Source organism: Cryptotermes secundus, unplaced genomic scaffold, assembly GCF_002891405.2.
Source record: "Cryptotermes secundus unplaced genomic scaffold, Csec_1.0 scaffold4, whole genome shotgun sequence".
NCBI classification, from domain to species: domain Eukaryota; kingdom Metazoa; phylum Arthropoda; class Insecta; order Blattodea; family Kalotermitidae; genus Cryptotermes; species Cryptotermes secundus.
Genome location: NW_019742439.1, coordinates 897941 through 922132, shown reverse-complemented (window position 1 = coordinate 922132; position 24192 = coordinate 897941). Strand labels below are relative to the sequence as shown.

Genomic DNA, 24192 nt, shown 5'->3' with positions numbered 1-24192 from the left:
ATGGATCGTGACTTCCGTGTCCATCAGGTGTATCTGCAGTACCGTAAAATATAAGAGCCCATTCCTGGAGAGTGGCACGTCCTAGTGGTGAGAAAGAAGCGACTAGGGATTAATCAGCCACAGTCAGGGTCACATTATACTGCTGTAATCACTGCCTAATTGATTCTAAATTAGAATTTATATGATACTTACTGCTGGCATCCGTAGATAATCACTATGTAAAACACTTAGAAATAAATGACTTTAGTTTAACAGTGCACTTTTCATGTCAGCCATAAAATGTGATAATAGGAAAAAATGATGAGGCAAATAGTATTTATACATTATACATTTTTAACAGTTATAAAACTGGTTACAGCTAATTACGTTAACATTTCCTTTCTTGAATGAAAATCATTCTAGCATATTTCCTATGAAATACGGCACAAGTAAGGGGTAGTAGCTTTTAATGTTAAAATGTGTTATTGCCATGATATGAAATTAGTCAAAACAGCACGAAAGTAATTAAAATACTGGCTCTGTGTCATGTCCACCGAAGTTATATCAATGTTGTGGCCTATGGACCAACGATTTTCTTAAATTTATGAAGCAAAGGATAAGACATCTCAGCATAACCTATGAAAGTTTGATATCTGATGTTAAATTAATTTTTATTATTAAATCAGTGCAGAAATGCAACATTTTAGACTACAGTGTCACACTAATATTTATCTTCAAACAAGATTATTTTTGAGAGGAATATACAAGCATTATCATAAATTAGGAGCTACATTAGAGCTAATAAAAAACAAAAATATAATTTAAAGAAATTCACTTTTATTTTGAGAAGCAGTGTCAAATATATTTCTGAGAGCCCTAATTTATCCAAATAAATTCAAGAATTGTTATGACTTTCCTATTTGAGTGAATGCCCTTGCTTTTATGTATTAAAAAAAATTATCAGCTTAAAATTATAGTATAAGATCTAACCCATAAATATAATAAGCTCAGGTTTGAAAGCATTCTAAAGCATTTTATAACCAGTACATATATCAATAATGACATATTTCCTGACAAGTACTTCAGAATATTTGTATAAAACCTAACCATTTAACCCAGTCTTCCAACAGTAGTACCTATTTGAAGGTAACTCTCAACAGTTTTCATATAAGCAACTTACACGAGACTTCTTAAAATGCAACATCTAGCGCTTTCTTTGTGATGAGCATGAACAGTTACATGTTATGTAAAACACATATTATATTCACTACAAATTATGAGAAATGTAATATTAAATTCAAGAGTTTCACTGGACATTGAACTATGCACAACAAATGTTACAAAGAGAAATCTCCCTGTCCCTGTGAGGGATTCAACCCTGGTTTCACAGCCTGTAGCCAGTCACCTTCCTGACTAAGTTATTTTAAAACTTTACTGTTTGATAGATATGATTTACACTGAGGCAAAATGTTGAAAACAAAATGTGAGATGTCAGGCTCTCATGGCAATGATTATGAAGATAACTGTCTCCTGATTGTGACACTGTGTAGATAGGTATCAAAGTTTTGGAGACACACACTGCCTCCATGATCAGAATAGAATATAGTGGCATCCCTTTCTTCAGAATGTTGATATCTACCAAATTATATGGCATCACAACCCAGCAGATGTTAATCTTCATTGAATACTGAATTTACATATTACTTTGTGCTGATATTATTTTCTTGAACATATATATGGTGATCTGCAACACTATCAACTTAAGAAAACTATATGATCTGAAAAACAAATTCAATTTGTAATAAACTGAGATGGGACAGAGCAGTATGGCAGAGATGAAGCATGTAGATGTTGTAAAGCTGGACGCTCATGTCCCACTGCACTTTTGGTGCACACATTACATAAAAACTACTGCTGAAATCCAATCAAATGTCTTTAAAAAACTGGGACTTAAACGTGTAACACATACCCAGAAATCGGCCCTCATTGTGTATTTCTAGCTGCCATATACCAAAGGGCTTTTCTCCCCAGGTATGGACGGACATGAATGGCCAGGCCTGAAAACCAGCACGTGAGACATCATGAGGACGACGGGCTAATAGCGTGGCACGGGTTCCGGCTGGAGATGTTAGGTGGATTTGAAGATCACCTCTTCTAGCTGATACAAGACTCACCTTAGCCTGTAAGATGGAACCAATTTACTTCATTACTTATGATAATTTACATATTACAGTATATACAGGTTGTCTGCTTCTGTAGAAGGTCAAGATACTCACAGCTAAGTCTGAAGATGATCTACAATAACTAACTAACCAACTTCATGGAGCTGAGCCCTCCTTGGAAAGCCATCAACTGCACAGCTGAAGTAGATCTACAATACTCAGTTTATTTGGGGTCCATAGCAGTTGTACAGGTTGTCCTATGGGTACTATAACTTCAAACAAGTATTTCTATGTTCTTATAAAACAGAAAGACCTAAAGACTATAACTGGAGAAATTTTAAAAATGTTTCCCTAACAATTTTTTTAAGCACCAACTGTGATGAAGAATATACTCAGAAGATTTTTAAACAAGAAATACCTGTTCATCTCAAATACTGCTGAACAAGGGCTGAACATGGACATATTCATAAGTATGTCATATATTTTGTTCCAGGGTGATTTATTTTAAATTAAGCTATGTCTAGTCCTTATATGCAGTATAAGTATCATTCCCAAGAAAATGATATGCAGAAGTTTGATACTTAACAAGAAACAAGTAAGAAGTGTATGCAGCAATAGCTTTCCCATGTAAGTAAAGGGAGCTTCTCATTTCTCCATGGTGTGTGTGTGGCAGAAGCAACATGATTTGGGAAAATGAGAAAATCACATTCACCTACTTTTATTATCTTATCTCTCACTATGACCTTGCCCTTGATCTTCTGCTGAGGCTTTATCTGGAACATATATCCAGTTCTGAACACAGCCATCCCAACACTCATGTTGAACTAACAAGCACAATTTCCATAGTTCTGTGTGGTGATTATATATAATGAATTAGGAAGACTGGGAGAAAAGTTGCTTTGTTTATTATATATTATAATAAAATGTTTTTCACAGAGAGATCAATGAAGAACAAAATAATCCATTCAGAAGAGGTAGGTCCATATGAGGGATAAATTATTTACTTTCCTTATATAAAATAGGTGTTCCTATCACCTATAACAGAACATCAAGTTTTATTTTTAACATTACATTCAAAATATAGTAATGCAGGTACATGCAATTCTAGGTAATTCTGACATTTGAACATGGAAGGTTTCTGACCTGTTACTCTACAAGTGAAAAATTCTGATAAAATCCATTCTCTAAAAGGTAAAAGACATTCTCTGAAAATTGAAAGTTGCATTTTGTATGCTTACCTGAACATGTTCAAGGAAGTTTACACCAGCACACTCATTTACATGAAGCTGAAGACTTACATGACTCTTTGCTGGTATAAGTCTGAAATCATTACATGAACATGTAATAATACCTTATTAGAGAAAGAAAATACATCCAAATGTTCTATGGCATGACTAACTGAATATAACATGGGAGACTTCTTCTGACTGAAATAACTCACTGTACAGATAAAATATCCAGTACTTATGTCAGAAGAACAACATATTGCAGGGGTCCAGCGTTTGGAATAGTTATGCAGAGTTTATCCATAAGAAATAAATTTTCACTCAGCAAATCTGTTGTCAAAATGAATTATCCAAATAAGATCTAAAAGCTGCGTTTAAAATAAAAACAGGACAATGGATAATGCCCACAAACACAACAGCTGAATTACCAAAAGTTTATCCAGAAGTAAACATTTTTTCCATAAGAGAATTTGGTGCACATACGAATTACTTCCTACAAAAGATAACTAATTTCCACCAAGGAAATTAATTATATAGAAGAAATATCCAGTATTTATCCAAGAGGAACTATTTCTCACTGAGGTAATTCACAGTCTAAATGGATTAACACCATGCATATTTATTTTTCTCCTTATCCTTTCTCTTAGAATGAGCTAATCTCAAACTTACTTGTCTATGTGTGGTGCAGAAACCTCACATTTGTGCTGCTCTGGTACAGTTTTCCAATTGCGAGCCAGCTTCACCATTGCATAAGCATCCATCAGCCCATAACCGAAGGAATGGCTCACTGAAACATATAATAATAATAATAATTTTTACCATATGGCAATAATGCAATAACTACACTCCAGACAGCCATAGATTTAATCTCCCTAAAGAGTTTTGTAAAATACAAAAAGTAGAACACATTCTCTACATACTCTCTTACATAAATGATGATCTAACTTTCAGATGGTGGACAAAGCTCTAGTGGCTAAGTAAGGGTGTGATACAGTCATGACATATGAAGTATAAGAATCATTGATCAAATATATTTTATTGTAGATTTTCTTAAATTGGTGGGAAAGCTGGAAAGAAAGAGACCACAGGGAAGACCAAGGCATAGGTGGGTGGACAATATTAGAATGATCTTAGAGAGATAGGATGGGATGGTATGGATTGGATAGATCTGGCTCAGGATAGGGCTCTTGTGAACATGGTAATGAACCTTCGGGTTCCATAAAATGCTGGGAAATTCTTGAGTAGCTGCAGAATTGGCGGCTCCTCAAGAAGGGCTCAGCTCCATGAGTAAGTAAGTAAGTAAGTAAGTAAGTAAGTATGTAAGCCTTTCTTATTATACTTAAGCATCCTGTTGCACTCTACATGATAAATGACACAAACTCCGTCCCAAGTGCAAACAATATATATTATATGTCTTTGGTCTTGTTCTCTTCCACACTACATGTTTCGGCCTCTATCGGCCATCATCAGGTGTATACTCTTAACGTTGCTGCCACACTGAACCCAGTCTAAAATTTAACATTTAAAAAACACATTGTTATTTTCTTCGTATTATCAACATTTAAAATTTAAAATTTAAATTTTAAATTTAAAATTTAGAGAAATTTTAAAGGATTTTAAAATCATAACTAAAGATTTTATAGTGCTACTACAGGAAAATCAAATTTGACGTGTGCAATATAATCTACATACCAGACACATATCAACGAGGTAGATGTTGATAATACAAAGAAAATAACAATGTGTTTTTTAAATGTTAAATTTTAGACTGGGTTCAGTGTAGCAGCAACGTTAAGAGTATACACCTGATGATGGCCGATAGAGGCCGAAACATGTAGTGTGGAAGAGAACAAGACCAAAGACATATAATATATATTGTTTGCACTTGGGACGGAGTTTGTGTCATTTATTAAGCCTTTCTTAAATTAAATTTTTAACTATGGATTTGAGCTTCAGATAATTAAGATAACTTTCAAAAACTGCAGTAACAATTTTCGATCAGTTATCTACAATTCAAAATGAGAATATATGTAAAAACACAAAAATAAAATCAAAACAGACAATAAGCAATGAAATGTTTCACTGAAAACAGGAAAGTCAACATAAGGGGACAGAACAGGTATGACAATGTGTTTTAAGCATCTGAGAACTCAGAAGAGTATCGAAGAATCAAAATGGAAGTTAAGAGTGAGCCCAGTGAAGTTGTAATGATACCTGAATGCCTAAATGATGCAATATGGTATATCATGGATTCACAGAGAGAACTAAAATAGGTTTTACAAATATAATTTCAGTGCAGCAGAGCTAAGAAAGTTGTGGTAAATGACTTAGGTTATGATTTTATAAACATTTCCACCCTCTCCTTATTGTAGAAGGTAGGAGCACCCTTGAGGTGGATTCTGATGGTCCCAATATTTCAACAAAGATCAGAACATCTGACTGAAGAGTTCTACAGCATAATATTAAATTCTCAACTCAGGTGGGGGCCTTGTACTTCCATACTGCCAGGGTATGCAGAGATGAAGGTGTTAACTAGAATTCATATCAGGTCTCAATTCAGATAGGAAGTTGGACCCTGCAACGGGCAGCAATTAATCACATAAGATTTGCAGGTAACCACAGAAAAAATGCATGTTATGAGTCTTTTCGGTTTATACTTTCATGGTAATGACAGAAGTTCTTGGGACTGAACTGGAGAAGGAATTTAATCATAAACTTGCTTCACATTTTATATCTTACAGTTCCTGTTTGATACTTGGCTTTGCAGCCCTGTAAAAAAATCTATTATGGAAAGCTTTATTTACATGGTAACAACTAACTATAGATGATACACATGCTACTAGTAGCAGCAAGAAAAGATGGTTCACCATTAATATAGCTGGCTTTACAAACAATCACAACTGACAAGCAAATATTTTTGAAGAATATGTATGACAATTTTGGAGTCAGGATAGCTACAACTGGCTACAGGCAGGATGGCTGAGGTGCTGGGAGTTCAAGTCCCAGTAGGGCCAAGATTTTTTCTTCTCCACGTCATACAGGCTGGTTCTGGGGCCCACCCAGCGTCCTATACAATGGGTGCTGGGGCCCCTTACCTCCAGGGGTAAAGCAGCCGGAATGTGAAGCTGACCAATCATCTTCAACTAGTGCTAAAGTCAAGAAATCGTGGATCTACATATCTACTTCTCCACACAACTTCATGGTGTAGTTTTTAATTAGTTAAGCACAGGGACAACTTTGCTCTTTTTTATATAACATCATCATATCAAGGTTGAAGCTCCTATGAGGGAGGCTCACTGTACCCAGTGTTGAGCGGGTGATGAGGAGAATGGGTTACATAAATTAACATGGATGATAAACTAGCTTGACAGCCTGCTATTCCTTGTTTCCATGGTTTTACCTTTATCAGAGGTAAATGATGTGAAAGGTATGTGGAAAACTCTGACTGCATGTGGCTAGTATCAATCCAAAGAACTTCAGAACATATATCCTTAATCCTAGACAACTACCTCTGTTTAATTCATTACAACTGAGCAAATATTGTCTCTAACATTTACTTTGAATAAAGTATAATATACTGTGGTGAAATCCAGTAACTCACCATTTCTCCCAACACCATTCACCTTCCAGTCAGAAGACTTGAGATTGGCAGGGCGTGCAGTGCGCACCACAATATGCTGCATATCTCGCCATGTTAGTTCTCTGTTTGATTCCAGTGCCAGGGCACAGATGCCGGCTGCCAAGGGTGCAGACGCTGATGTCCCAGTGTGACTGCTGGTACACTGGTGATGTAAATCCGTTGTTACAACCTGCAGAGTGTGAAAACACGTACACTTGCAGTAAGACACTACACTGACTTCTGCGTTGAACAGTACAATAAACAACCTATTACTTACTTTACTTACTCATGGAGCTGAGTCCTTCTGGAGTAGTCACCAATTCTGCAGCTACTCAAGAATTTCCCAGCATTTTATGGAACCCGAAGGTTCATTACCGTGTTCACAAGGGCCCTATCCTGAGCCAGATCTATCCAATCCATACCATCCCATCCTATCTCTCTAAGATCCATTCTAATATTGTCCACCCACCTACGCCTTGGTCTTCCCTGTGGTCTCTTTCCTTCTGGCTTTCCCACCAATATCCTATACGCATTCCTCGTCTCTCCCATTCATGCAACATGACCTGCCCACCTCATCCTCTTTGACTTGATCATTCTACAATAAAGAACCTATACTGTTTAAAAGTATTCAGCTATTTGTGAATTACACTGTACATTACACTAAAAATTATTTCCTTACAGGGACTTGATGTATGGTGCCACAGTCCATGCTATGAGAGACTTAACTGTATGAGCAATCTTCTCATGTGACTGTATACCTGTTTCTCCCCAGATGCTCCACTGCTATATGTAGTTGCCAGAGTTGAGCTGCATGCCTCCGAGTACCAAGGAACATAACCGTTCTCTGTAGCGCTACTGATGGACAGTGTCCAGATGGAATTGGTGTAACCATCACAGTTGCAATTATCATGATCACGACCTCCATTACCAGATGCCCACACAAAAATAGAACCTTTGCCAGATCGACCCTGTAACAATCAGATAAATGTTGAATTAAAAAAAAATATGACAAAATGAAGATATAATTGTGTAGAAGAAAAATGTATGACCCAAAGCCTCCCTAGGGGAGGGAACTGGAACTGTAATCACCGTTAAATTTCTTTCTGGGCTCACAGCCAATTTTTCTTCATTTCTTGGACTACAAGCTTTACATTCAATGTCTGAATGAAATGGTAAATAATTCCAAAATGTCCTTTAATGCCTGATTTCCAATTCTCCTTTTATACCAGCACATCATCATAATATATATGTTATTTTCTATACACTGTTGGAGGAATCTTCAGCTGACATACTTTCGCCAGATGCAAATTCAATCTCCACTAAGTTCTTCTTCTCCTCTTCTGGGCAGCTAGCTACATGTACACATTTCTGGTAACATTATGCACATTTCCTCAGCTTTAGACAAACCTGCACATTTTACATAGTTCAGTGGAGCTCAGTAGCACCAATGTCAAATAAGTTATATGTCATTCAAACTACATCAGGTTTATTTCATGTTTAATTAGTCATGGTTCAGTTACATAGATTTCAGTCAGCTTGGCTTAGTTTACATCTGTTTAGATGAGGTAGTAATATTTATGCAGATTCAAAACAGTGTTTTGTAGTTACAGCTTGTAGTTAAATATGATATCTTTTTGTAACAAAAGGATTATGAATATTTACACTTTTAAATGTGCTATTTGTACTCTTACTTCAGAGTTTTCTGATTCAGTGAGAAGGCAAACAAACAATATGTATCATAAGGATTATTATTTTCCATCTCAATCACCTGATGAGTAAGCTCCATTTCCCATATTCAGTAAAAGAGCTTTCTTTATTCACTAAGACAAGATTCTGTAATCGAAAAAAATCAAACTATACTAAACATACAAATAACATATTTCTGGACATTATCAATCATTATGTCTTTATCTAAAAACACTGTTCTCTTTATATTACAAAACACAATGTTTCAGAGACTGCGTTCTGTCTTCATCTTCAGGTAAAACCTACTCAGTTGGGCCCAATTCGTAGAGCTAGTCCCTATCTCTGTTGTGTTTGTAATATAAACAGAACAATGACAGACAGGGCAATGAATATGTCCAGAAACATAATATTTGTACTAATGGACCACTGTCACAAACTTTCAGATCGTATATACTAAGTATACACCTATCTAACCTTGTTTCAAGACTTCATCTAAATTTTCATGTTAAAATGTTAAATATTATTTCAAAAAGCTATATTATTATAAAACTTCACCTGTATTTTACACCCCCCAATAACACCCACTAATAAGACAGAGAAGTCATTAGAGTGATATTCATGTTGAACAAAAGCAATCTGAAAACAAAATGGCCCACAAGGGTATATAAAATTAATGTTTACAAATTACATGTGTCAGTAAAATTCTAACTGTTTTTTCAGCCTACTATCCTTATTTTGAAAATATAAATGTAGGCTTATGAGCTCGCCAAGCTGTTTTATTTATCGAGTTCCTTGATGTTCCATCATTTGGCAACATGTTAGACTAAACAGAAATGCAGAAGAAAGTAGGAAAGTTAACAGTATGGAAGTTTATAAAACAAATGATGAGATATCCTACTGAATTCTCAATGATTATTACACTAGTATTACTTCAAGACAATTTACATAATAAACTTCAATATAAAAACAATTATTATTGTAACAGGCATGTTTAAAGTCATGATAATACCTAAGGATATGATAAAAATATCCATATATTACTTCAATTTTCAGTGCCAAATAGTGAATCTACTTCTGTAAGTGTTGGTCAGACTGTTTACAGAAAGACATATCAAGTTAGAGTATGTTGTTACTAATTTGGCTGCTTAAAACAATCAATATTTCCACAGACTGTATTTGTGATTTTGCTATTCATCAGCTGTTTTCAAGACAAAATTCTTGTCAGTTTGAAACACAGCTAGTAAGAATACCAACTGGAAGGGTTCTACATGAGGGAGTAATTAGTGACATGATCTGAAACAATGCGTTCATTAAGATTTAGATTAGAATTCATTTATGAAAACATCTGGATGTAAATGCAGGCTACTCAGAAAATACCTTAAATTTAATTGTTTATCGCTAACAGTCAAAAAATCTGGTCCCACTGGATTTATTCCATTAGCAGAGTTGAATAAAATGATGCCATGGGAGGAACATAGAGTATGATTGCTAAAGAAAACTAGGACACCATTAAAAAGAGGCTTTATGACTAACATTTAGCAGGATTACTACTGTCATTTAGAGCACTGGAAATGCTCTCTTTTATTGCATTATGTCTCAATGTGGTCTGCCAAGCAAAACCATTATCAGTGCCAAATAACATGTGTGTTAATGATTCAACTTTTCTGGTATAGAGAAAGAGGTGGGCAGTCTGCTTTATAAGAGGAATTACACATAAAAAAGGGCTGCATTTTTAGATACAGCCTGTTGCAAAACGAAAGAAAATTCCAAAAATAATTTTAAAGGTTATGATTTACAAATGTGTACCCATTTTATTGAAATCAAACCATCACAATGGGGTCACCATTAATAACTGTGACAGACAGAATCTGGTGATCCAGAACCTAAAACACTGAAAATGTTGAATGGGCAGAGAAATTTTGTTCTCAGCTGTGAACTCTGTGCCAAATTTCATGAACTCCATCAAAATAATGGTGTATTCATAAATGCTATGAAATGTACTCATTAAAATTTCTTCATTTAGTAATCACACAACATATTTACTTACCAAATGATGATCTGATTTACTGTCTCCTTAAGAAGTTGTTCAAGAAACTACCTATTGTTACGAACTTTGAAGGCCATCATAATAGACAGGCACTTGACTTTGTCCTGAACAACTTCAATCCATTTAAAATCTTCACAACCAGTACACTACACTATTCTATTCTATTTTAATATAACCTCACTCTCCCATTTATATCTCCGTTGCCAAAGTGAACTATCCCTCTTTGTATATATTTCTGTACAACACTACATGAAACTCATCATTGTGCAGTTTCTTCTGTCCCTTCTTACAGCCTTTTTATTTTTTTTAACCCAAAATTCCTCCATATCAGTTTGTGTTCAGAAGAAACCAGCGTTCTTTATTCAGATTATGTAACAAACATTACACCAACACAACACAACTGTCAGAATTATGGTCTGATTTAAAGGGTTTACCAAAATATAAACCAGGTGCTTCCTTCTTTATAATCTAAATAAGAGAGGGATCATTTTAAAAACAAGAACAAAGCAAGCAATTTCGTTTGAGCAAATGTTTATATCAATGGTTGTTTTGATTTACTCGGTGTATTGTGATGTCAGCAGTTTGTGATTGAAGTATTCATGTTATTTATTTCGGAATATTATTATACAATGACTGTGGCAATGAAATAGTGGGTGGCAGGGAATTTCCCCAAATAATTTAAGTTTTGAGAATGGGGGTCATAATATGTTTCATTCAATTAAAAAAATGAAAAATATGTTTTATTATTTATAACCATGTATACTGCAGATGCATAAATATAGTAAGGTCATCATTGATCATATCCATGCAAAGTAAACAAAGTTACAGATGAATACACTGAGTGAAAGATGCAAACTGACATTTGATATTGGTTTCTAACCTTTGTGACACCTTCAATGAAAGCCCTTGTAGCCAGCTCCCCTGGGCCATCCACAGTCTTTCCGTCATCATCTGGTCCCCAGGAAGCACTGTAAATATCGATATGTTGGGGGTTGAGACTCAGAGATCTGGCCTCCACTGCATCAGTAACGTCCCCGTCCAGCATCCTTACACCTGCACAATGACAGTGATAAGGTTACATCAACAGTTCAGTTGAGGCCCACCAGTTACAATACATGGATCTTTATGGTCTAACCAAGTTAAGAAATGCTGGCACATTGCAACAATTTTGGTATGTTTACTCACCTTTGTTTAATTACCTTGAAGCTCATTAGACATCAACAAAAAGTGTAATGGTCATAAATTGTGTTTTTAAATAGTCTACAACTTCTGCCAGAAATATTTTTCATTCTAATGTGAATTTATTAAGTTCCACTTGGGACATGTGTGTTGTTGCTGCCCAGTTATTAAAAACAAACTGGAATGATTTAGAAAGCTCATCCCATTCTCAGGTCTCATGAAAAGGTGTTCAGCAATTCTTGAGTTGTTACATGAGGAAGAACAGACATGGCAAAACTAATAGGTGAAGTTATGCAATTTGCAAGAAAAGTTCTAGAAGCCACAGCATCTATCATGGAGGAATAATGCAGAGAGTTTAAACAGTAGTCTGTTGGTATCTGTGCCATTTCCCATCTTAGCACTGACAAAAAATATGTTCTAATTATGAAACATGGCATGCCATGCCTAGTGCTGGAAATCTTACAGAAAGTAAGTCCTGTGTGAATATATTTCAATGTCCCACAAGTGCATAAATAATGGAAGTATGTTGAAAATAGGATCTATTAACTTTCTAACGGTGATGAAACAGTCTACATCACTGACAAATGATAATAACCCCTTATTCTCTCATTAGAAGGAGCATTCCATACCTCCTAGAATGGTAAAAATGCCTTTACCCATTATTATACAAGTAATTTAGGTGCAACTTTATGGACCAAAACCATTATATCTGTGCAATATCACACCCAACTGGAATACACAGAGCTTCTTATAATTTTTTTATACATCTGAATAATGTGACCTTCAGAATAAACCCATTTATGTTATAAATGGAAAGAGGCAAAGAAAACAGATACAATAGAAATGAAAGACAGAACAGCCCGAAATCTGCATAATGAATAAAGCTAGTGTTGTCCTCCTTCATGGAAAGCTCGGATCTCATTGTAATGGTCCATGTTCTTACTCTGCAAGATACATTCGTCAGGAATGAAGATCTACATTTGTAGATACTCGAAGATAGCTGTGATACTCGTGGTTGATGTGATATACTCACCACCAACACTAGCGCCATAAGCGACGCCAACAGCGCAAAGAGAATTGTTGGCAGTGGCAGCAACCTCACCAGCACAGCGTGTCCCATGGCGGTTAGAGTCAATGAGGTCATATCGCGGCATTGGATCCTCATCATGATTGTTCACATCATAGCTCGCTTGTGGGTCCTGCAACAAATCAGCTCTTTGACTATATAAACTAACTTTCTGGTAATCGAACCCGAGGATCCTAACACAGCAAATATCACTGAAAATGATCTTGAACCAGTCAAACCGATTTGAAATTAGCCACATCAATTTCTAGAACACTGTCCAGTTTTTATTTAAAAACACAACGTTCCAGAGACTGGATTCTGTCTCCATCTTCAGGTTTTATTTGAAGAATCCAGTCTCCAAAACTTCGTGTCTTTAAATTAAAGCAGGATGGTGTATTAGACAGAAATGGGACGGTGGATGTCCTAAAACATACTATTTGTATTCCTATATCGAATTTGAACAAAATCTGTAAAACATCTTTATAAATAGGCGGTGTGTCCCCTTACTGTAGAACTTCTCCAGTGACAGATGCCTTGCTTGTATCTTACAAGCTTGCATTTGTAAACGTGATGAATGTTCATGANGGGGGGGGGGCTGTTAAGCCGAGTCATGACATCACTTCAACTGGTGGTCTTACGCTGCCCCCACTACGTCTGGTGGGGGTGGCCGGTATACTCGTGATGTTTTACAAGGGTTAGGGGAAGGAAAGACGGAGGGTCCTTCCACGTGGCACTTTCCCTGATGTGGTTAGAGGGTTTGTGTGCTTCTTGGAACCGAAGACGGGTTTCTTGTTTGTTTTATGCTGCTATCAGTCAGTATCTCGGTTCTTACCGCTGAGTAGTAGAATGGCAGAGGTAAAGCTATCCCTGTACCTGGCCGTGGAGGCCCATAGGATGGTCAGACGTCGAGGCTCACACATTTTCTAGACAATCGACTCACAGATGGCGGTCAGGTTGTGAGCCTTACGTGCCGGCCGCCCTTTACCCTCCAGGAAGATGCCTGGTACTCATTTCTGCTAGAGGCTGAGTCGACCCCGGGACCATAGTGTGGCTGGAAGGATTAGGTCAACTGAAAAATCCGATGACCTCAAGGGGAATCGAACCCGCGACATTCCCGCTTGCAACACAGTGCCACAACCAACTACGTTACCGCGTGCACCTGAATGATCAGTTGATAATATTTAAATCAGCAGTGGACTAATCAAGGTATTACATTACCCCGGTATTTGCCTGGAGAGACCGAGGTATACCAAGGCAAACCTTGTTATCCCGTCCGAGGTCTCAACCGAGCACAACCCAAATACAATTCTTCAGTGTTACAGTTGTACCAACCGCTCGGTATGCCGGCAACACAACTGTATGCTCTTTAGATGGCGACTGTGTACTCTGCTTTCATTTCTTTGTTGGTTACTAGTGGCGCAGTTAGGGAATCACAGGCTGATACACAAACTGTGAAAGATCTGCAAGGAAGCAGCCGATGCCAAATCGAGGTACTAGCTTGTCACTTGCCTGGAGGGACTGAAGTAAACCAAGGAAATACCGCACAGAATAGGCGGTACCGCGGCCGAGATTCGAAATAACGACCTCTCGAATGCGTAGAACGTTACCGCTAAGCCAACCAGATACGCTGTTTCCATTCTATTTTTGTAATAACAGGCTCAAATGAACGAAACCAACTTCCGTAGTGACCGCCTCTGAAGGCCCAGGGGTATCTTAAGAATTTCAACTCTGTCTACGCGGTTGTCCTTCAGGCACTCCCCCAATCCCGTCTAACTCCTAACGCTGAACACAAGAAGCGCTCAGATGTCGGTTAATATTTACCATAAAATCTGGGCCCTTTGAAAGTCGAAGGGGAGCCCCAGCCGACCAGGGGCCCCTAAACAGGATGCATACATTGTTACTGTGCCAGAGTTTCTCATCTGTGGTTATGCAGCTGAACGCGCTCGGGGTAAGTAGTTCTAGCGCACAATTGTTACGTGAACTGTATTTTGTTTCGATTGACTGGGTGAAATATTTCGTTTTAATTACCGCATGTTGAAAAGTCTGGATGCGACACCGTATCATTTTTTTAAAACCTCGTCATTTAACGATGCGGTCCGTTTTGAGACTTCCTAGCATCGATCAAAGGATGACTAATGGATGTCAAGCAGTTGGTGGAATGAGAATTGGCAGGGGAAAACGAAGTAATCGGATAAAACACGCCTCAGTGTCAGTTTGTCCAGCATAACTCTCTTATGACCTGGCACAGGATCGGAACCGGACAACCATGGCGGAAAGGACGCCGTGTAGTCTGGTACTGAATACTGACATGGAGACACAACATCTTTTTAGTCGTCCCAAGTAACCAGGCCACTAGTGAGTCCACTGTGCACTCCAAATCTCGCAAGGACCATTCAGAAGGCATTTTTCTCAATGCTAGTGCCAGAGCTATCCCGACTGGGGACCTCCTCGTACTTACCGGCTCTGATCATGCAGGGCTGGTTTCTCTGCTCCATGCCTATGTAAAGCTATGGCACTGACAAAGTGCGGGATAGTCTCCATGTCTAGTGGCCAGTCAGCAGTCCTGTTACCAGTCTACACTATGTAGGCCCACACACAATCCGATGACTTTTCGTATAGTTTTTTTATTGCTAGTGGGGTGAGACTAAGTCCCTTTTACTGCGGCTACTTCTGACCTATTGTACCAGCCCCATGTGATAGGTGAGGGTAATTGTGGAGCAATTGGTGGAATGAAGATTGGCAGGGGAAACCGAAGTACTCGAATAGAACCTGCCCCAGCGCCAATTTGTCCACCATAAATCCCACTTGACCAGACCCGGGGTCGAACCCGAGCCGCCGCGGTGGGAAGCCAGCGATTAACCGCTTGAGCTATGACGCGGCCTCTTCCTATAGTTCACTGCAATTCTGTCGATACTGCGGAGGAAAGTAACTGCCTCCATCTTCATGATCAAACAACAGTCAACTGTGAACGCCGTGAGACCCCCAAATCTACTGTAGCTACTTTAATGTATATTCTTCGACTTAACAGGCTTTAGACAGATGTTTTCGAAAGCGTTATTGCACTGAGCAAACTATATATATATATATTCGTGTAATACAATTAGTGACTATGATATTACCGGAATACTGGAAAAGAGAATTTAATAAATATGCAAATAAAATTCAATTAAATGTAAAATATCGAAAACTTATGCTGGGTAGTTATTTAATACTCATGTCAGTGAACTGGTCGCACACAAAACCTGTAAAACGCATGACATATGTCAAATTGTAATTAGTGGAACAAACAGACTTTTTTTTATTTCTACTTCGAATGTAAAAATATATCGATGCAATTTTTCACATGTCAAAACAAATCCATGGAGCTGAATCCTTTAGAAGCTTACAGCTGCTGAGCTGCTCAACAGATTCCCAATATTCTGTGAAACCCGAAGGTGTTCACAATAGCCCGCCCATCTCCGGTCCTTATCCTGAGCCAGACAAATCCAACCGACACCCTCTCACTCTATTTCAAAATAACATTTGCGCCTAGGCCTTCCTTGTTCTCTTTTTCGGTCAGGGTAAAAGTTGTCCCTGTGCTTAACTAATTAAGCATTACGCCATGAAGGCGTATGGGGGAGCAGATGTACAGATCCACATTTTCTTGACCTCGGCACTAGTTTGAGGTGAATAGCCAGCTTCAAGCCCCAGCCGCTTTACCCCGGTACCCATTGGATAGGAGGCTCGATGGACCGCAGAGGGGGTCTGGACAACGTGGAAAAGAGAAAATTCTTGACTCTACCGGGACTTGAACTCCGATCTCCCGTCGACCAGCCTGTAGCCAGTCGCTATACCGACTGCGCTATCCAGGCTCATCTTTCATTCAGGGTTCTAGAGGAAGATATCGGGTTACTTATGCGTAAGATAAAATAAAAAAAAATTCTACTGTCACGATTTTAGTGCCTAGACATGGGCTTTGAATTGGCAATTGGAATTACTTAACCCTTACAACTCGTAAGTACAAGTAACTCTAACAGTCTCACTGATTTATACACTTTAAAAAGCACTACAGCACATGCTAAGTCGTCCTAGTCTGCTGTGTCGTCACCAGTAGTTGCCTAGCAACGACTGGACCCAATAGAAAACACTCTTTCTAACAGTTGCGCTCTTGTTGTGTACATATCCCTTGCCACGGAAACAGCTGTCACGTGTTGTTTACCGGTCATTGAGTAGCAGCGGATGGCTTCTAGTCATATATCGTCATTTTGTCATATCTTATGCCTTCTGAAGTTTCTGCTGGCTCGTACAATGTGGTGAGAATTTGAAGAGTATTATCTTCTGGTATGTGGCGCCCAGTAGTCCGGTAGAAGCCATCGACGTATCGGAGGAACGTGTTCCTGCTGCTTGCCTCTTGCTTGGCTTATTGTTCGACCCTGAACATGGAAGCAGTAACTTCCTTCGGAACGTCGGGAAACTTCATCCTATTTCAGCAAATAAAACTCTTCAGAGCCAGCTTCGTTAAAGTCTGTAGCTCAGTGAGGTAACAGTCTCGGGCTGTTCGGTAAGACGATTTATTATTTATTCTGGTTTTATATCTTACCAACTGCCTCGTTCGTTTTAATGCTTCATGAAACTTACGTATGCAGCCACATAAATTACTGTAATCCTAAGATACTGATGTGCAGTTACAGATCTTCCACCATAATAAAAGACGATGGAGAATCCGCGCACTCATTTGAACATGAGCGCTAGAAAGTTCGGGATGATAACGCCGTTGCAGATTCACTTACTTTCGAATCAGCACAGGAGGATGATAACGCCGTTGCAGATTCACTTACTTTCGAATCAGCACAGGAGGCTATTTAGATCGAACGTGGACCCTATGACCAAAATTTCCTTTCGAATCAGTCTGTGATGTGCACGGATGGTATGTAAGGTTAATCTATAAACCTCTCCCCCGCCCATCAAGCCCACGGAACGTGGCACTTTTCCCCTCAGTATTTATGGGAGACACGTTTTACAAAACAGCAAGTGGTCTGGCTTGCGTCGGCATAGTCCCCCTGAGAAAAGAAAAACGATCATCAGAAATGGGTCTTTGCTGAGTACAGAGTTTCCACTGAGGCAAACAATTTGCACTGTAATGTGTCTGCCTCACATTTAGAAAAGTGGTTCTTATACAAAATTTGATGCTAATAAACATTTGCTGTAGCTTATCCATTAGCAGACTTCAAGCACTGACGAGAAATCAGGATGCCTTTCTGAGATGTAGTAACGAAAATAGGAACAGAGCGGCATATTTCAGGACAAGAACAAACGCACCCCAATCTCAAAATACGTTCTTTGCGTGTCTGCATCTCACTTACACTGATGTCCATTTGTGACAGAGCAAGTTGGGACAGGCGGCAACGCTTCTAACAAGCATAAGGGATCTGTCCAGTTCGAATCTCGGCCCGGACACCGCTTTTCGTGGTTTTCCTCAGCCTCTCATGCAAAATCCTGGGATAGTAAAAGGTAAAGTTGTTCCTGTGCTTAACTAATTAAGCACTACGCCATGAAGACTTATGGGGGAGTGGATGTATAGATGTATAGGAGGCTGGGTGGGCCCCAGAGTCGGTCTGGACGAAATCAAGAGAAACTTCTGATCCTGCCGGGGATCGAACTCCGACCCCTCGGTCGTCCAGCCCGTAGGCAGTCGCTATACCGACTGCGCTACCCTGGCTCTAAACCTGGGACAGTTCCTCGAAGAAACTACGACAGCGTCCTTCTAAATCTTTTCCAATCCATCAGTCGCCATATGATCGGACGCCATCTTATAGTGATGTTAACCGAAGTGTCGTTAAGTAACCTGCAGAAAGAGAGCACCACTTATCCCGGACAGACAACTTTCGTCACTTTATTCGGTTTGGGCAGTCGAAATCCGCAACTGTACCAAAAGCCAGGTCACGACTTACTTTTCCACATCCTCTACAATTCAGGCGCACGCGGTAGCGTAGTTGTTTGAACCACTATGCTACAAGCCAGAAGGTCACGGGTTCGATTTCCTATGAGGTCACTGAATTTTCAATTGATCTAATCCTTCCAGCCGCACTATGGCCTTGGGGTCGACTAAGCTTCTAACGGAAAATAGTACCAGGAATCTTCCTGGAGAGTAAAGGTTTGCCGGCGCGTGAGGCTGACAACCTCACCGCCATCTGTGAGCCGACTGTATACAACATGTGGGAGCCTCAACGTCTCACAACCCTACAGATATCCATGGCCTGTTAAAGGGTTAGCTTTACCCTTTTTTTTTACCTTTATCCTCCACAATTAATTATTCACAACCACCTTGCCATCCTACACTACATGGACCGGGTGTCTGCTAGTGCCGTTAAACAAGCGATAACTCAATACGTAATTAGACAAGCAAACTCGGCTGTTACAAGGGAAATCAGACATGACACTGCACGGGATTAATTTTTCGTGATATTCTTTTAACTGTCCATCACACTAGGTCATTCGGTATAGCGACGGGCTACGGGGCTGGACACTCGGGGTTCGGTTCCCGGCAGAGGCAAGAAATTGTCTGTCCATAGTGTCCAGACCGGCTCTAGTGCCTACCCAATATCCTAACCGATATGCACCGGTTGGGGGGAATATTCCCACAAGGATAAAGCTGCCGCGACGTGAAGCTAACCACTCACCTCCATTTCATGCCGAGGTCAAGAATGGGGGGTATGCTTAAACTCCCCCTATACGCCTTCATGGCATGGTGATTAATTAATTAAGAACGGGGGCAACTTTACCTTTGCCTTTATCTGTGTCAACTCTTAAAGTTACATACTCAGATATCAGTCACACATGCTTTCGAGTTCGGGTAAACTGTCCCAGGTCTTCGCCAGCACAGTCATCCTCAGTTCCAGGCCCCCCACGGGACCAGTGATCATATTTTTCTGTCTCCCGACTTTGACTGAGTCGTGAATTCTTTCCACATCCTATGTATGCTCTACTCACCATTTTGCTTACGGAACGGACTGCAAAGTAAACATGTGAGAAAACATGAAACGTGAAATCAATCTGTGTGCAATATAAAATATACAGACATTGTACTAAAGACTGAATTGTGCTGAAGAAAGGTATATGCTCTGTTTCCTTGCATTAAGAATTCGGATTTACGGGTTCTATAATATTAAGCAGTTAAGATAATCTCATTGTCAGATATTACTAATCACGTTTACATTAAAATTAAAGAAAGAATTACAGAGAACTGAAATACAACAATCGTGGTGTATACTGAGACACTACAGTCTTGTCTGAACAAGAGATAATAAGAGTAACATATCCTAAGACATTCAGAGCAATTTTTACATAATTACCTACCAATACAGATTAATGGTATGATTTTAAATCAAAGTTGGCAACAGTGGTTCACATCAATAACTGCTTTTGTTTAATTTACAACTGTAATTGTCCGTGATGCATTTCTCGTCCAGAATAAATTACATGAAGTATAACACAATTTAATTTCCAATACAATGCACTCGTGTGTAACAGTGTAATAAGCTGTATAAAACACAGAGTATCAATTACGAATTCGATTTGAGGAGGGGTACAACAATCGATACTTTCAGTCATAACCGTCTTTGCTTGGGACACGTACACGTGAAATAACGATCACGACATAGTAGGAAGTGGGTGCGAAGAGCCAATCATAGAACTGCTTCAATAAACCGGGTTTCAAGTACAATTTAATACATTTCGGTCCCTGCTCACATAAAAAAAATACACAACAATGGATATATGTTTTCATCCAACGTAGATGATGGCAGGGTTTGTAACGTGCTGAAAGCCATAGACCTACTACACGAAAAAATCATAGGGTAGTCGGTGTGCCGGCCGAGGCTCGAACCCGGCATCTCCCGAAATGACGTCAGAAGAGTTCCCGCTTGAGCTCACTTGTCCGAGAACAACATGCAAATGAGCCTGTGTTTTACTGTCTGAAAGTAACAGAATATATAAGCAATTTCGTTTCGGTTTATACGTATTTTGGATATTAAAATATTGTTTATGGCCACTAAAAATCTATAGGACACCGTCAAGGTCAGGTCCGGGTCAAGAATTAATGAAAAACCAGGTACAAAAGGCGGCCTTCTGTTGATACTATAATAATTAACCGAGAAACACACCAGCCAGGACCATTATTTGGAGTTACTGGTTTAGTCCTATCGTCCTTGGAAAAGTCTGGGAGGCATAAGAAGATAGAAAATAATGATTTTGTGACGATGGTATCAAAATTTCGACAACCGAGCACAGGAGTGTACTATATCCATTAACACTAATTTTTCTGGAAAATGATTTCGAAGTTAGTGAATTAACTGCAGTTTAAATGTGACTTATTGTCACTGGTTGCATCATGTTGTGTGTCTCAGACAATATATACTATGTAGGAGCTAAGCTATCGTCAACACAACAAAATATTTCAATTATTACATTTAGAACTTTATTTACTGCGACATCTTTCGGGCATACATGACCATCATCAGGCAGGAATACGTACAGTTATTGAAATGCTGACATCGATCCTTATCGGTGCAACGCGTCGTACTAAATATTAACATAAACACTCTGCCTCACATTAGTGTCTATAGTTAAAATAGCAAACATATGATGAAGAATAAAAAATATAAAAAATAAAAATAAAGATAAAATAAAGGTGTACATATAAAATGCTGAAATATATTAAAACATACGAGTATTAAAGGTATGTTAGGAGTATATAAAAGTATATTAAAATGTATTAACAAATATATGTGGGGTTAGGGATCTGTATGCCAACTAAAATAATTTATTATTTATTAATGCGACTTAGAACAAGACAAAATTCTGAAATCCCACGCTTACAAAGTAAACTAAACCTACAGAATTATGTGGAGATAATGTAACACGGATATGGGGAACGAGATAAATGAATTATCTCATTTTCGCCCAAAGTGGAGATAGAACACTTCAGTACTCATGGGACGATTTATATCAATTTAATAGCTGATCTGTCAATCTCTGTAAATTCTATGTAGCTTTCAGCAACCGGCGTTCCGTAACATTCCCAGAAATGCAATCCCCTATACGCTATTGAAACCGATACAAAGCAGGCAACATTCCTCACTGAAACAAGGATCTTCCGCACCGAGACATGAGCACAATGATGTCCTTTATACTCTTTGTCCTTTGTCATTGTATAAAATTTAATCTCATGCTCACTGAAAGCTGTTCGTGATATGAAAGCCCTGGAAGTCCACGGAATTCCTTCAAATAGCACTACAAAGTGTTCACATCCTGGGATTACTACAGTCCTCCACAAGAGGCTCGAATGTTCAAAATGTTGATGACATGGATGATTAATTAGCATGAATCATAAAGGAATCCCAGCAGGTGTTTTCTTAGAAGCCCCCCCCCCCAAAAAAAAACACCCCAAAAAGACAGCAGAATGTGGTATTCAGAAAACAAGCCTCCAGATATCATAGGGGTCATTTCTTGGAAACCCCACACATATCAGACTGCAGGTAGATCTTAAGAGTATAACTTGAGACTAAATTCACACAGAGAAGGTCTAATTATTACAGGAATTCGTTTCAAGGTGTTTAACCCCAAAATCAAACTGGACACAATTCCGAGCCAGATCCACGGATCCCACACATGCAAAATAAATTTCCCGAAAGTTCGTATCATATTTTATATCTACCATCGTCTTTCAAGAGGCCATAACAAAAAAAAATGTCTCTACCGAAACTACTGACTTCTGTAATTCTCAGGCAAGTGACGGTTAAAAGAAAGAAAAGAACACAGTACAGAATTTGTGCGATGAAACCCATTGGAAAACGGTCACTTGCTAGAGAGAAAAGAAAGGGTGATGAGGGGATAACAATAAAATAAATCTTCTGGAAATTGAGTACAAGGGAGGAAGTTGGGTGAAACTGGCTCACAAACGTGCACAGCAACGGGCTTTGGTGTCAACGGTGTTAAAGTTTCAGGCTTCATTTCCAGAAACTTACTTACCTGTTTCAGGAATGCTTCTGACACAAATGTAAGCACTTCATGCCATGTAATTGCACGGATTCTTTATGCGATCGACTGGCTATTGTCTAGTCAGTTCACTACTTGGTGATTTACAAGGACATGAGAAAATTATACATGATCAATAGGAGCAGTTTTGGAAGAAGGGCGTGTAAATTTCAAACTCTTATCACAGTAGTCGCATCCAGAGGCTGCCCCCCCCCCTCCAAAATTACAAAAATATCAGTTAGTTCTACAGGGAGTCCAGACTACATTTCAAATTGGTAACTAACTAATTTACTCCACGGAGCTTAGCCCTTCTTAAGCCACCAGTTGTGCAGTTACTCAAGAACCTCCCAGCATTTTATGGGACACGAAGGTTCATTACCGTGTTCACAAGAGCCCTCCAGCGGTCCCTATCCTAAGCTACATCACTCCGGTTCATGCCATCCCATCTTATCTAAGATCCATTTAAATATTATACACCCACCTACGTCTTGGTCTTCCTAGTTGTCTCTTTCCTTCTGGTTTTATCACAAATACCCTACATGCATTCCTCTTCACCCCATACGTACTACCTGCCCTGCCAATCTTATCCTCCTTAAGTCGGTAATTCTAAATATACTCGTATTTGGCGAAGAGTATAACTTATGAAGCTCCTCATTATGCACTTTTCTCCAACATTTTATCATTTCATCTCTCTTCAGTCCAACTATTCACCTCAACACCCAATTCTCAAACACCCTCAGTCTGTGTTCCTACCTTAATGTAAGAGACTAATTTTCTCACCTATACAGAACCACAGGCAAATTTATAGTTTCATACATTCTGACTTTTACGTTTTTAGACAGAAGACGAAAAGAAAGAATGTTCTAGACTGAATGGTAGCAGGCATTACCAGAATTCAGTCTCCTCTTAATTTCCTCAAGAATCAGGTTTTGATTTCTTACTGTAGTACCCAAATATCTGAACTGTGCCACATTTATGAAGGATCTGTTAATTCTCTTAATGTCGTGACGAGACAGCAATATATACTTAGTTTTCTCTGTTTATTTCTACACCAAATTACTTATTGACGTCAAATAAAGTTGCTGTGTTTTCCTTTATGGTATTTGTGTTATTACCAAGTACATTGACATCATCAGCAAAGACCATCAGTTGATGTGTCCCATTTAATTTCAGTCCCATCTGGTTTCCCTGGACCTTCTTAATGGCACATATTA

At 38.8% G+C, this 24192-nt stretch overlaps 1 protein-coding gene and 1 long non-coding RNA gene across 3 annotated transcripts in view; one reads left to right on the top strand and one right to left on the bottom strand.

Annotated features, from left to right (window-relative positions):
• LOC111873058 (furin-like protease 1) overlaps positions 1-24192 on the bottom strand; it is a 605196-nt gene that overhangs the window by 27699 nt on the left and 553305 nt on the right. For both annotated transcript variants that reach the window (XM_023867440.2, XM_023867438.2), the window contains 7 exons: positions 12932-13097; positions 11600-11772; positions 7745-7954; positions 6969-7176; positions 4037-4154; positions 3380-3461; positions 1949-2159 (listed from right to left, as the gene is read on the bottom strand). In XM_023867440.2, the coding sequence (XP_023723208.1) occupies positions 1949-2159; positions 3380-3461; positions 4037-4154; positions 6969-7176; positions 7745-7954; positions 11600-11772; positions 12932-13097 (1168 nt within the window). The remainder of the gene's footprint in view (positions 1-1948; positions 2160-3379; positions 3462-4036; positions 4155-6968; positions 7177-7744; positions 7955-11599; positions 11773-12931; positions 13098-24192) is intronic.
• Positions 2945-7874, top strand: LOC117282987. The gene is made up of 2 exons (XR_004513969.1): positions 2945-3115; positions 7759-7874. It is a non-coding gene; the product is annotated as an uncharacterized LOC117282987 (long non-coding RNA).